At 42.3% G+C, this 13205-nt stretch overlaps 1 protein-coding gene across 2 annotated transcripts; it reads left to right on the top strand.

The window, feature by feature from the left end:
• The first annotated feature begins 5069 nt into the window (after positions 1-5069).
• Positions 5070-9531, top strand: nudt17 (nudix (nucleoside diphosphate linked moiety X)-type motif 17). 2 transcript variants are annotated; one of them, XM_084174821.1, is made up of 9 exons: positions 5070-5126; positions 5508-5599; positions 7203-7319; positions 7507-7690; positions 7812-7837; positions 8008-8100; positions 8294-8392; positions 8535-8671; positions 8831-9531. In XM_084174821.1, the coding sequence occupies exons 2-9, from the start codon at positions 5525-5527 to the stop codon at positions 9000-9002; spliced, it is 903 nt and encodes a 300-aa protein (XP_084030947.1). In that variant the 5' UTR covers positions 5070-5126; positions 5508-5524; the 3' UTR covers positions 9003-9531. The 2 variants fall into 2 exon arrangements, with proteins under 2 accessions (XP_084030947.1, XP_084030946.1); XM_084174820.1 differs by lacking the exon at positions 5070-5126 and having other exon boundaries at positions 5431-5599.
• The last annotated feature ends 3674 nt before the right edge of the window (positions 9532-13205 follow it).

The following is a 13205-nucleotide window of genomic DNA, read 5'->3' as shown; positions in this document are numbered from 1 at the left end:
GTTCCAACTGTTTAATGCTTTTCTGGAGGTGAAATGCCAACCTGACATCGCATGCACTCAAATCACCCATTAATCTTTTGCGTTATTAATTGAAGTGCAACTGATGAGATAATGCATGTTGTTGAGTGGCGCTCTACTAAAAGCTGGGGCTCTGTAGGCAAAATATTAATGAATGACATGAGGGCAATTTCATCCATCCATCCATCTCTGACTTAATAGCCTCACCCTCGACAGATCAGTAGGAGGAGTCGACTAGTGGTCTTGCATTGGGCGAGTTTGTTTTGCATGGCCCGGTGCCCCGGTGGGTGGAGATTTGTCTTTGGGACCAATGGAATGGTCAAAAATGAGCAAACCCCGCTCACCTGGGGGACCGGGCCATGCAAAACAAATTTGCCCATTGTTTCTCCAGTGATGTGCAGTCAGGACAGGCAGTGCATTCTACAAACCACTACCCTTTGCTGGGTGTGTTACTGGAAAAATAAAGCTGCCTATCCCATTCATTTTAACAGAAGGCAAAGGTAATTCATCTGAAATTGTATCATTATTATAAAATGTTGCTTGAGAGTAGATCAATATAGCAGCACATTACTCAAATACAGATGAAAGATTAGAGATTGTTGTCCAGGCTCTGTCGTAGCCGGCCGCGACAGGGAGACCCATGGGGCGGCGCACAATTGGCCCAGCGTCGTCCAGGGTAGGGTAGGGAATGGCCGGCAGGGATGTAGCTCAGTTGGTAGAGCATGTCGTTTGCAAAGGCAGGGTTGTGGGTTCGATTCCCATGGTGGGCCAGTATGAAAAAAATAATTTACAAAAAACAATGTATGCACTCACTAACTAACTGTAAGTCGCTCTGGATAAGAGCGTCTGCTAAATGACTAAAATGTAAATGTTGTTGTTTTCCTTATGAGTAGCTAATAGGGCTCGCGGTTCTGCAGGAACACGTTGGGGGGGGGGCTTTTTTAAAGATGCATCCACCTGTACGCAGCTGGTCAGAGAGAGAAAATAGACAGTAGATCAGTAAAGGGGTTTATGCTTTGGACCTTTGTTTAGCTTCTTGTGATAGATCATGTAATAGTTTAGTTTATTAGGATCACCATTAACTATTGCACATGCAGCAGCTACTCTTCCTGGGGTCCACATAAAACGTACAAATGCATGACAAAATATAGAACAGTAATAGACAAATACATGACAAAATACAGAACAGTAATAGACAAGAACAACATAAGATATTACATTACATTTAAATTTAAATCAGAGTTATAACATATATAATTATAGTTATGATAAATATGAGACTAACGAACTGATCTGATTTAAATGTAGGTGTTCAGTAGAGTGTTCAGTGATGAGTGACTGAGTGAGCGTGTGTGTGTCAGTAAGGGTCCACTGAAGAAGACAGAGGAAGAGAGGCTTGCCCACCTTGCAGTTGTCACAACAGGTGCCATCGGAGGAACACTGGGCCCCAGGAACTTTCCGAATGCACTGTATGTCCAAGCATACACCAAATAAACAGGACAAATACCCCTGCAAAGAGGATCACCACTTCTCCAATTACTACGGAGACACTGTGGTAGGTATTTTCTTCAATACCCCTGAATTCAAGCAAAGACCAGATGTAGATTGGCTCTGTGTTGCTGCATCTGTTAACATGACCATGACGCTGGTGTGGTGTGTAAATGTCTCCTCTGTTGTGTGTCTCTGCATGGCTTCCTTCCTGTGAAGCTCCTGATCAACTGTATGCTGGGCATTCTGATTGGTTTCTTGGTGCTGGAGATGCTGATCAGTGTGGTGGTTATTCCATGCACCATTGGTGCCGACAGCCCAGAGGTAAGAACCATCTCCTCACAACCTACTTTTGGCCTGCGTTTACACAGGCTGCCCAATTTTGATATTTTTATCACTAATTGGTCTTTTGACCAATCAGATCTGAAAAAGATCTGATGTGATTGGTCAAAAGACCAATTAGTGGAACAAATATCAGAATTGGGCTGCCTGTCTAAAGGCAGCCTTGATGTCACTTTCTGATTTGGCGACTAGATTCACTCAGACTAGATATGTCCCTCTCCTCCCTGCTCAGGTCCCTCAGGAAGAGACTGAGTCCCCTCTGTGTGTTCCCAGTAGCACTGGGAACACACATTGTGCCCCCCTGGCCCTCACGGTGATGTCAGCGGAAAGTCGTATTTTTGCCGTGGGTAGGCTATCATGCGACATTAGATCTTACATAGATACACCTTACATTATTGGTATCAGTAGATTTGAACTGTTTAGTTGTGTTTTTCCTAATTGTTATTTTAGGCTGTGTTTTATTTTACTGAAGCATCTTCAAAATAGTATTGGTCTTTGGTGCCACCTACTGGATCAATAATACATCGAAAGGGGCGGCACATGGGTGCAACCACAATCAGAGAGGAAGAGGCGAAGCTTGAGGTTTCACTCTCGCCAAAATCTGTCCAAAATAAGGCCAATGCGTTTCTATGGGTTTATTTTGGACACAAGCGTGTCGCCTGCCTTCCCGTCTTTGGGACAACGACTCCCATTGTTAGGGCGGAGACATGAGCATCTCGTCATTATATACAGATCTCTGCCACAGTGCCACGTGTTTGGTGGATGGGGAGCTCTTATGTCAGAAAGTTATGAGGTAGATAATGGTACCCCCCAGGGAAATGTGATTAGTCCTTTGTTGTTCTCCATTATAATTGATTATGTATTCTCTCAGGGGAGAACAGATTTTGGGAGGTCTTTGTTTGCGGATGACTGGGCAATGTGGAAGAGAGGGAGAAATATTCCCCATACAGTCAGGAGAGTTCAAGAAGCGATCAGAGAAGTTGAACAGTGGTCCTCAGGTGGGGCTTCAAGTTCTCAGTTGAGAAAACACAGACTGTGTTTTTTACTAGAAGGAAGGTTGGGGAGGAAATATGCCTGAAGCTGTACGGGAGGAATCTGGAGAGGGTGGGAGTGTTTAGGTTCCTGGGATCTGGTCTGACACTCGAATGACATGGGCGGAACATATTAACAGACTAGTTATGTGATGCGTTGCCTGTCAGGAATGGCATGGGGGGGGCAGATAGAATGGCATTGAAAACGTTATATATAGCGCTATTAAGGTCATCATTAGACTATGGCAGTGTAGTATATGGATCAGCAGCTCCGACATCTTTAAAAAAGCTCGATGTAATCCAGGCTCAAGCTCTAATATGTTGTGGAGCAGTTGGGACCTCCCCGGTGGCAGCACTGTAGGTAGAGTTGGAAGACATGCCTTAAAGTTAAGAAGACAACAGCTAGCCATGACATATTGGGTAAATCTTCAAGGACATAAGGTTACACATCCTACAAAAAAATGTGATCCTAGAGTACTGGGAGCATGAACAAGATATGAATGCAAGTTTTGGGTGGATAGGTCATGGTATGGCGAGAGAGATGGGACTGTTTGGGAAGGAGTTCAGCCCCTCTGTGGTCCTTCCTGCTATCCCACCTTGGTTGCTCCCTCAGACAATGATAGACATATGGTTGCTTGAGAGGGTAAGAGCTGGTGAGGAAGGAGTAGATCCAGTAAATATTGTAAGTTAACATTTAAGAAGTCAGTACTCAGTGTCTTGAATATATTCACTGGTGGATCTAAGGACTCGAAAACCGGGAGGACAGGTGCAGCTTTTATTGTTCTTGAGTTCAGGGTGGCAGTGACAAAAAGAGCAACGGATAATTTATCTGTATACACAATGGAGTTGCTGGCCATGCTCATGGCTGCAGAGTGGGTGGAGGAGGTGAGGCCAGATAGAGCAGATGACTACCCTGACTCATGTGCTGCACTGATGAGCTTAAATTCATTTGTGTCACGGAGCAGACAAGATGTATTGTATAAGATTTTGCAGTGCCTGTTTAGGGTGAGACAGATGGGGGTAGTTGTGAGGTTCCTCTGGGTACCAACTCCTGTGAGAGTAGAGGGGAATGAGGAAGTGGATGTTCTTGCCAAGCAGTCTCTCAAACATCCTAGTATTGAAATGGAATTGTCAATCAGTAAAGCACAAGCCAATGGGTTAATAAGAACAGTGGTCAAAAACAAATGGCAGGAGTTGTGGGAAAGGGAAGACTCCTGTATAAGATACAGGAAAATGTGTCGGCAGGGAGGTCCTCAGGTCGAGAGAGAAGGGAGGGAAGTGTAATCACAAGGCTGAGACTGGGACACACAAAGCTCAACAGTACATTAAAATTTGTCGGAAAACATCTGACTGGGAGGTGTGATCACTGTCAGGAGGAGATGGAGACAGTGGAAAATGGGTTATTTCAGTGCCAGCAATATGGGAGGGATTGCTATCAGATTTAAGGATACAAATATAATATATGCTATTTAGCAGATACTTTTATCCAAAGTGACTTTGTCATGCGTGCATACATTTGACGTATGAGTGGTCCAGGGAATCAAACAAACTACTCAGGCGTTACAAGCGCAATGCTCTACCAACTGAGCTACAATGGTGTTGAAGGGCCAAGCTTAAATTAATTGCTGAGAAAATCTTCAGGGGATGTAGTATTTAATTATGTATTTAGTTTCCTTAAAGGAAAACTCCACCCAAAAACTATCATTTGGTATATGTTTCATTATTCCATTGTTGATATAGTCCCAAAATGTTTACATTGACAGCATTCTTACAGAAATACAGGCCGTTTGATGCATTTTGCATAATATGATGATGCTGCCATTTCCATCATATGATTCATAAAGCATCATACCAGCTGTATTTCTGTAATGTGAAGTTAAACTGTATATCTTGAAAACTTTATTGCTGACATGCAACACATATTGAGTCTATATCAACAATGGACTAATGAAAAAATACCAAAAGATAGTTTTTGGGTGGAATTTTCAGGAGACGAGAATAATGGGTAGGAAGAATAATGGGTAGGATATAGTTTTTAGACCTTCCTTTTCTCTGGTCCACACTCCAGTACAGTTTGTTGCGGTAAAGCACATTAAAGTTGGTTGCCAACCGCCATAAATAAACCGAAGAAGAAGAAGAGCAACATGTGATTTCAATGTAGCCAATGAATGTAGGTAGGTAGCTATATGTACATTTGTGTTTGTATTCCTTGGACTTGACAGCTATCCATACAAGCTAAGAAAATAGGTGGGCAGTAAACGATTTTGTTGCAAGAACCATCGAGCTAGCGAACAAGGCAGGAGCCCACACTGGATAGATAGATGGATAGCTAGTTAGTAGAAAATGCAGCTTGGAAATTAATCATAATGACAGTAAGCTATATAGCTAGCTTAGTTATCAAAATACTTAAGTGAACTGCAGTGGGATGTCAATTGCGCTACTCATTTGAACAAATGTGTAATGTGGTAATATTAGCCAGCTAGCTAACGTGCATTGCCATTCTTATATTGCTATCAGAATTCTGATTTGGTATCACTCGCTGGATTCTCTTACAAATTTTGTAAATCAGGCTAGCTAACGTTGCTAGCTATTTGTCAGGTGCATTAAACTACTGTATCTATCAATAAGGAGAATAATTGACAACCATGGAAAAAGTCACGAAAATACTGGTTCATCTGTCGAAGAATAATGTCGCACCGCAATGTGCCCGTTTTGTGCAGGTCAGTTGTGCATGTGCTATGTTTTTGTTAGTTGTCACTTCAACACTAGCCAAATGCCAATGTCACGTGGAATTTATGAAAACGAGGTGCGCGTGGGTGCTTTGGCAGTGTTTGTTTTTACTGTAGGACCATTTTAAAGGGGTAGTTCACCCAAATTACAATAATACTGTACATATACACTACATGACCATAAGTATGTGGACAACTGCTCGTCGAACATCTCATTCCAAAATCATGGGCATTAATATGGAGTTGGACCCCCCTTTGCTGCTATAACAGCCTCCATTCTTCTGGGAAGGCTTTCAACTAGCTGTTGGAACATTGCTGTGGGGACTTGCTTCCATTCAGCCACAAGAGCATTACTGAGGTCGGGCACTGATATTGGGCGATTAGGCCTGGCTCGCAGTCGGCGTTCCAATTCATCCCAAAGGTGTTCGATGGGGTTGAGGTCAGGGCTCTGTGCTGGCCGTCAAGTTCTTCCACACCAATCTCTACAAACCGTTTCTGTATGGACCTCGCTTTGTGCACAGGGCATTGTCATGCTGAAAGAGGAAAGGGCCTTCCCCAAACTGTTTCGTTTAGAATGTCATTGTATACTGTAGTGTTAAGATTTCCCTTTACTGGGACTAAGGGGCCTAGCCCGAACCATGAAAAACATCCCCAGACCATTATCCCTCCTCTACCAAATTTTACAGTTGGCACTATGCATTGGGGCAGGTAGCGTTCTGGCATCCGCCAAACCCAGATTCGTCCTTCGGACTGCCAGATGGTGAAGCGTGATTCATCACTCCAGAGAATGCATTTCCACTGCTCCTGAGTCAAATGGCGGCAAACTTTACAGCACTCGAGCCGATGCTTGGCATTGCGCATGGTGATCTTAGGCTTATGTGCGGCTGCTCGGTCATGGAAACCCATTTCATGAAGCTCCCGACTAACAGTTCTTCTGACGTTTGGAACTCGATAGTGAGTGTTGCAACTGAGGACAAGCAATTTTTAAGCACTTCAGCACTCGGCGGTCCCGTTCTGTGACCTTGTGTGGCCTACCACTTCTCGGCTGAGCCGTTGTTGCTCCTAGACGTTTCCACTTCACAATACAGCACTTATAGTTGACCAGGGCAGCTCTAGCAGGACAGAAATGTGACAAACTGACTTGTTGGAAAGTGACATCCTATGACGGTGTCACATTTAAAGTCACTGAGCTCTTCAGTAAGGCCATTCTACTGCCAATGTTTGTCTATAGAGATTGCATGGCTGTGTGCTCGATTTTATACACCTGTCAGCAATGGGTGCGGCTGAAATAGCCGAATCCACTAATTTGAAGGGGTGTCCACATACTTTTGTATATATAGTGTATATTTCCTTAATCTATGGGCCAGAGATTGCCATCCATAATTTGAATTTGTATATTGATAACCAAAAAACAATGACTGAATGGACCCATAGCAGGCCTAGTACTTTCCCCTCCAAAATACATTGAAATCAAGTAATTTAGCTAAGTGGTTAGCCTTTATTCTTCTAGTTGCTGACACTTCAAAGGTTGTTATGAGGTGAATTATGCAACAGTTAAAAAACTTCTTTTTTTTACCACTTAATTTTCTGTTAGAGCATAACAGGTCATTTTACAGAGACTCTTGATGATGAGGTGGAGGTGAAGTGTTCTTTGGAGAACAATCGCTTTATACTGTGCGACTGCGAGAAGGGGAGAGGAATTCCCCTAAAGGTAATGGCTCAATGAAACACATTCAATTTAATAAACTGATAGGTTTAATTGTTTTATCAATTGTGGTCACATTTCCATAACTCAGACAGTTGTTGTTTTGTGTATCCCATAGAAATAATTGTTGGTTGACTGAAAAAGTGTAATGGAAAATGTTTGAGTTTATTTGGTTGATATGTTTTTTTCTCAGAGGGCATCCTTTTGCCCCTTCAAGTATCTGTCTGTCGCAGAGGCAGCTGCAATCCCATTGGACGTTCAGAGCCGCGGAGTGGACGTGGGGGTTGCTATTCTTCTGCAGTCAGCCAATCAGAAGGTGTTGTTAACTCGACGGTCGTCCAGTCTTCGCATTTTCCCAAATGTGTGGGTTCCACCAGGTATGGCATCATTCTGCGGAAGTAACCTTTCAAAATGAAATGGCATTCCATAGGAAGACATATTGGGTAACCCAATTGACCTTACTGATGTTTCCTGATATTGAAACCTTTTTTATTTCAGGTGGCCATGTGGAACTGGATGAGAGGGTAACGTTTCTAGATGCTATAGCTATTAAACAGTGGAAGATAAATTAGATTATTCCCCATAAGTGTCTTTGCCTGTGGTTTCAACCCCCTCATGGTCTCTGGGGTCAATTCCCTTTTAGCTCAATCAAGCTTGGTGTGTGTGTTTGCCTCATATCTCTCTTGTTTGTCAGCTCCTGGATGCGGGGCTGAGGGAGCTGAGGGAGGAGACAGGACTGAAGCTGGACCCTGGAGACGTCTCAGCTCAGCTGCTGGGGCTCTGGGAGGTGTGGAAACCACTGTCACTACACATCACATTTCTAGCCCCAGGGAATAGTTTGTTAAATAATAATAATATGTAAATGCATTAGAAAAAACCTACTGGCCACAATTCCATACACATTTGATCAATTCTGATTTGTCTGACAGTCCTGTTTGCTCATGTTGGCTCAAATGTTTGTTCATTTTGTCTCTTCACAGTCCGTTTTCCCGCCCATGCTGAGCAGAGGGATGCCACAGAGGCACCATGTGGTCACCTACATGCTCCTAAACACCTCCCTCACACACCAGCAGCTCCAGGTGTCTCTGTCTGCCTGCCTGCCTGCCTGCCTGTCTGTCTGTCTGTCTGTCTGTCTGTCTGCCTGCCTGTCTGGTATTATCATTAAAGGAACACAAATCAAAGAGAATGCCTCTGACTCACTAAAGACTATCTTTGTTCCAGGCCTCTCTGCACCCCGAACCCGCTGAGGTCAGTGGTTGTCTGTGGGTGGATGCCTCGCTGGTCAAGGCCATCGTGTCCGCCGTGGACGGAGAGGAGGGTTCTGGAACACCGCAGGAGGGCCTAGCTTCAACCATAAGGTACATCACATCCACAAAGTAATGTACTCAAAACATAAACAGACATAAAAAATAGATTATATACTGTACCATTGACAAGTATTTCCTCTGACATTAATTATTTAATCGGTTTCCTCGTAACAATGTTGGCATTTTGTTTCTGTGGTGTTGGTTCTCCAGTGTATCGGAGGTCTCTCCGGAAGGTGGGCTCAGTGAGTCAGTTCTGCCATTATCTGTTTTGTGTAACCGGGCCACGGCTAGCGGAGAGGATGTGGAGCGGGTAAGCACTGGTACCAAATATGCCCTGGAGCTCTGGCTTAAGAACTTGGAGGGACAGGGGACCCGGTGTTAACTGTCTTCACTAAACCCGGACGTCTAGCCCTGTGATGAAGTGACTTCCTGGAGGATGACATCGCTTCCTGGAGTTTGCCTTAACCGGTGAAGGTCACCTAAAGTGAACTATCATCTTTAAAAAAAATATTGTACGGATTAACCAATAATGAACTTTGGGTGAACTATCCCTTTAATATCAACAGCAACACCTACAAGTCTTATCTGGCTGTTTGAGGGCTTTGCATGAGCTATCAATTGTGTTGTGTGTAAAAACAGTTTTTATTGCAAGGATGTTGTTAGTGATGAAATGTGATGGAACAAAGTGGATTTACACTGCAGATGCTTTTATGATCATTATATTCCATTTGCGCCTTCAAGCCACAAGATGGCAATGCATAGCCTACACAGTGATTTCACATATGGAAACGAGCGCGAAACAATCAGAATTCTGATTTAAGTTTACATAATTATCTTGACTTGTAAATAAGAATGTGTTCTTAACTGACTCCTGGTTAAATAAAGGTAAAATAAAAAATACATTCTAAATGTAATTTTTTTTTTTGTACTATACTCAGACAGAAGTTAGGTGTCAAGTTAGTTAGGTCTTCATTGTAAAGTTGAACACATAAATATTGTGTTGTACTTTCAACTGAAGATATCCAATATTTGTTTGCAGTGATTCAGTAATTAACATTTAAAGACTACTATTTTATATGTCATAAGTGGAACGTGTGTGTGTGGGTGGGTGTGTGTGTGTGTGTGTGTGTGTGTGTCATATAACGAAACCAATTTTCTCACCCACACCCAGATTAATATACTGTACATTATGGCAACCTCACCCATGGATAAGATAATGGCCATTTTTTTATCTGCCATTTTCAATTAGAAATCTTGAACGTTAAATGGGGAAGGGTAATAATGAAATGTAAAACAGTTTTAGAACAGTTTTCTACAGTAACGAAGTGACTACAACATCAACCAGTCAGAATCTGCCATAAAATTATTGGAAGGGATTGATTTCTCTAATTCATCATAAGTCATTACATTTTAATGTCACTGGGAATAACAACAAGAGTTGGAGCACAATCTTCAGATCCTGAACTATCCCATTTTTCCAGAACTGTCCTGGCTTTTACCATGCAGAGGTAATCAATGGGACCTGTTGTTAGTATTAGGAGCACCACACCCTCTGTGCCAATAGTAGTGGGCACTGGGCATTCTAGTGGGCAAGTATGTGGCAGGGCATTCAAGGTATAATCAAGTCTTGATGCCACATTTCCTTGCCAGCATATTGTCTGTATTGGTGATGTCATGATATTACTATATAGGTTATATTTTCTAGATTTGTCTTATCGTCATAGTGTGTCACTTGTCGGATTTGTTTATAAGTTACATGAGTGACTCAATGACTTATTCATTACCACTAATGTATTTGTGTCTGCAGACCTTCATATGTGGATTTTACCTTTTGCCATAGACAATTGACAGACAACATTTGTCATATTGGCCCAAATGCAAAGACATTGACTTATCCTCTTGATGGTATTATTAGAATAGGTTGATTCCGTTGGCGAAAGAAGCCTTGCACGGATGCAAGGGTGTATGGTTCTATCAGTATGTACATATACATGCTTGAATAATGTTTGGTTACACTGTTAGCAAAGGACTTAAGATTGCATTCTGTCTTCGCCCTTTTGGTCTTTTTGGTTGATTGCTTTTTAAGCCCAGCCAACCGATAAATCATATAATCTCTGAGGTCATAATCAAACAATGACCTCAATGTGTCAAAAACAATAAGAACTGATCTTATTTGTTTTGGTTGAAAGTTTCTCTCTGATTGATTATCTTCCTGCTTAACAGTATTAGTAACAGCAACCACTGTGATGTTTTCCTGGAAAAATACACAATGCATCTGTAGAAAGACGTACCTAATACAGACTACATAGGTAGGGGATATTGAGACGAAGGGACATACAGTGCATTCGGAAAGTATAGAAATGTATGCACATTTATTAAAAATAAAAAACAGAAATACATTATTTACATAAGTATTCAGACCCTTTGCTGTGAGACTTGAAACTGAGCTCAGGTGCATCTTGTTTCCATTGATCATCCTTGAGATGTTTCTACAACTTGATTGGAGTCGACCTGGGGTAAATTCAATTGATTGGACATGATTTGGAAAGGCACACACCTGTCTATATAAGTTCCCACAGTTGACAGTGCATGTCAGAGCAAAAACCAAGCCATGAGGTCGAAGGAATTGTCTGTAGAGCTCTGAGACAGGATTGTGTAGAGGCACAGATCTGGGGAAGGGTACCAAAACATTTCTGCAGCATTGAAGGTCCCCAAGAACACAGTGGCCTCCATCATTCTTAAATGGAAGAAGTTTGGAACCATCAAGACTCTTCCTAGAGCTGGCCGCCCGGCCAAACTAAGTAATCAGGGGAGAAGGGCCTTGGTCAGGGAGGTGACCAAGAACCCGATGTTCACTCTGACAGAGCTCCAGAGTTCCTCGGTTGGGATGGGAGAACCTTCCAGAAGGACAACCATCTCTGCAGCACTCCACCAATCAGGCCTTTATGGTAGAGTGGCCAGATGGAAGCCACACCTCAGTAAAAGGCACATGACAGCCCGCTTGGAGTTTGCCAAAAGGCATCTAAAGGACTCAGACCATGAGAAACAAGATTCTCTGGTCTGAAGAAACCAAGATTGAACTCTTTGGCCTGAATGCCAAAAGTCACATCTGGAGGAAACCTGGCACCATCCCTACGGTGAAGCATGGTGGTGGCAGAATCATGCTGTGGGGATGTTTTTCAGTGGCAGGGACTGGGAGACTAGTCATGATCGAGGGAAAGATGAAATTACAGAGAGCTCCTTGATGAAAACCTGCTCCAGAGCGCTCAGGACCTCAGACAGGGGCGAAGGTTCCCCTTCCAACAGGACAACGACCCTAAGCACACAGCCAAGACAACGCAGGAGTGGCTTCGGTACAAGTCTCTGAATGTCCTTGAGTGGCCAAGCCAGAGCACGGACTTGAACCCAATCAAACATCTCTAGAGAGACCTGAAAATAGCTGTGCAGCGACGCTCCCCATCCAACCTGACAGAGATTGAGAAGATCTGCAGAGAACAATGGGTGAAACTCCCCAAATACAGGTGTGCCAAGCTTGTAGCATCATACCCAAGAAGACTCGAAGCTGTAATCACTGCCAAAGGTGCCTCAACAAAGTAAAGGGTCTGAATACTTATGCAAATGTAATATTTCAGTTTATTTTTATACATTTGCAAAAATGTCTAAACCTGTTTTTGCTTTGTCATTTTGGGGTATTGTGTGTACAATTTAATCCATTTTAGAATAAGGCTGTAACGTAACAATATGGAGAAAGTCAAGGGGTCTGAATACACTCCGAATGCACTGTATATTTTGGATAAGAATGCTGTTTGTACTGCACACCTTGAAAAATTATAAGTCTTCAATTCTCAATGTCACTTGGTAGCTGGTTATCATGAAAGTTATGTATCTGTAACCAGGACATCCATACATATACTGTATGTCAACTTTTTATGTTAAACCCAGCCCATTGGCCCAAATATCAGAAAAAGGTGTTGCCTTTTTAATGCACACTGACTCGCATATAACATGGACAAAGTTTGAGTAATTCTTAATTTTATGGAGTCTGACTCATTTCTTAATTGAATACAATACCTTATTCTTTATCAGACCGTCACACCCGGCCTAACTGTAAAGCACGTTATCTAGATATCTATTTACTTGTTCCTTTCACACAAAGAATAAAAGAAGGAAAAGCCAGGGGATGAGGGCATGCTTAGATACAAACAGAGGCATGTCTGTTCTGCCCTAGCTTCAGTTCTCCTGATGAACAGAATCATCCAACTCTTTTACAAAGCAAACCAATACTGCCCATAAAAATGTAACTGAAACTTTATTTATTATTTACAAATATTTATTCCAAAAATTATTTAGATTTTTTAAAATGAAAATCTTAAAGTTACAATGCATGGTCACTTCAAATGTTTACAGATAGTTGAATCTCACAGATTTGATTAATAATTGTGGATTTATTTAATCAGATTGTCAAATATACATAACATTGGTGTTTTACTCATTGGGTTGGGTTTGTGGAATAGTTTACTTTTTGGCATGCTAGCATCCTATCTCTAAAATGTTTTATCCAGCGGTAGAATGAGGGAATTAGATC

The sequence above is a fragment of the Coregonus lavaretus genome (assembly GCF_964263955.1).
Source record: "Coregonus lavaretus genome assembly, chromosome: 13".
NCBI classification, from domain to species: Eukaryota; Metazoa; Chordata; class Actinopteri; order Salmoniformes; family Salmonidae; genus Coregonus; species Coregonus lavaretus.
This window is presented reverse-complemented; position numbering and strand designations above follow the sequence as displayed.

What these genes read in the sequence shown, in the direction of transcription:
- nudt17 (XM_084174821.1), top strand. Translation starts at nt 5,525, where the DNA reads ATGGAAAAAGTCACGAAAATACTGGTTCATCTGTCGAAGAATAATGTC. An exon ending in AGCTGCTGGGGCTCTGGGAG is followed by an intron (nt 8,101 to 8,293) that starts GTGTGGAAACCA and finishes GTCTCTTCACAG; the next exon opens with TCCGTTTTCCCGCCCATGCT. An exon ending in TCACACACCAGCAGCTCCAG is followed by an intron (nt 8,393 to 8,534) that starts GTGTCTCTGTCT and finishes TCTTTGTTCCAG; the next exon opens with GCCTCTCTGCACCCCGAACC.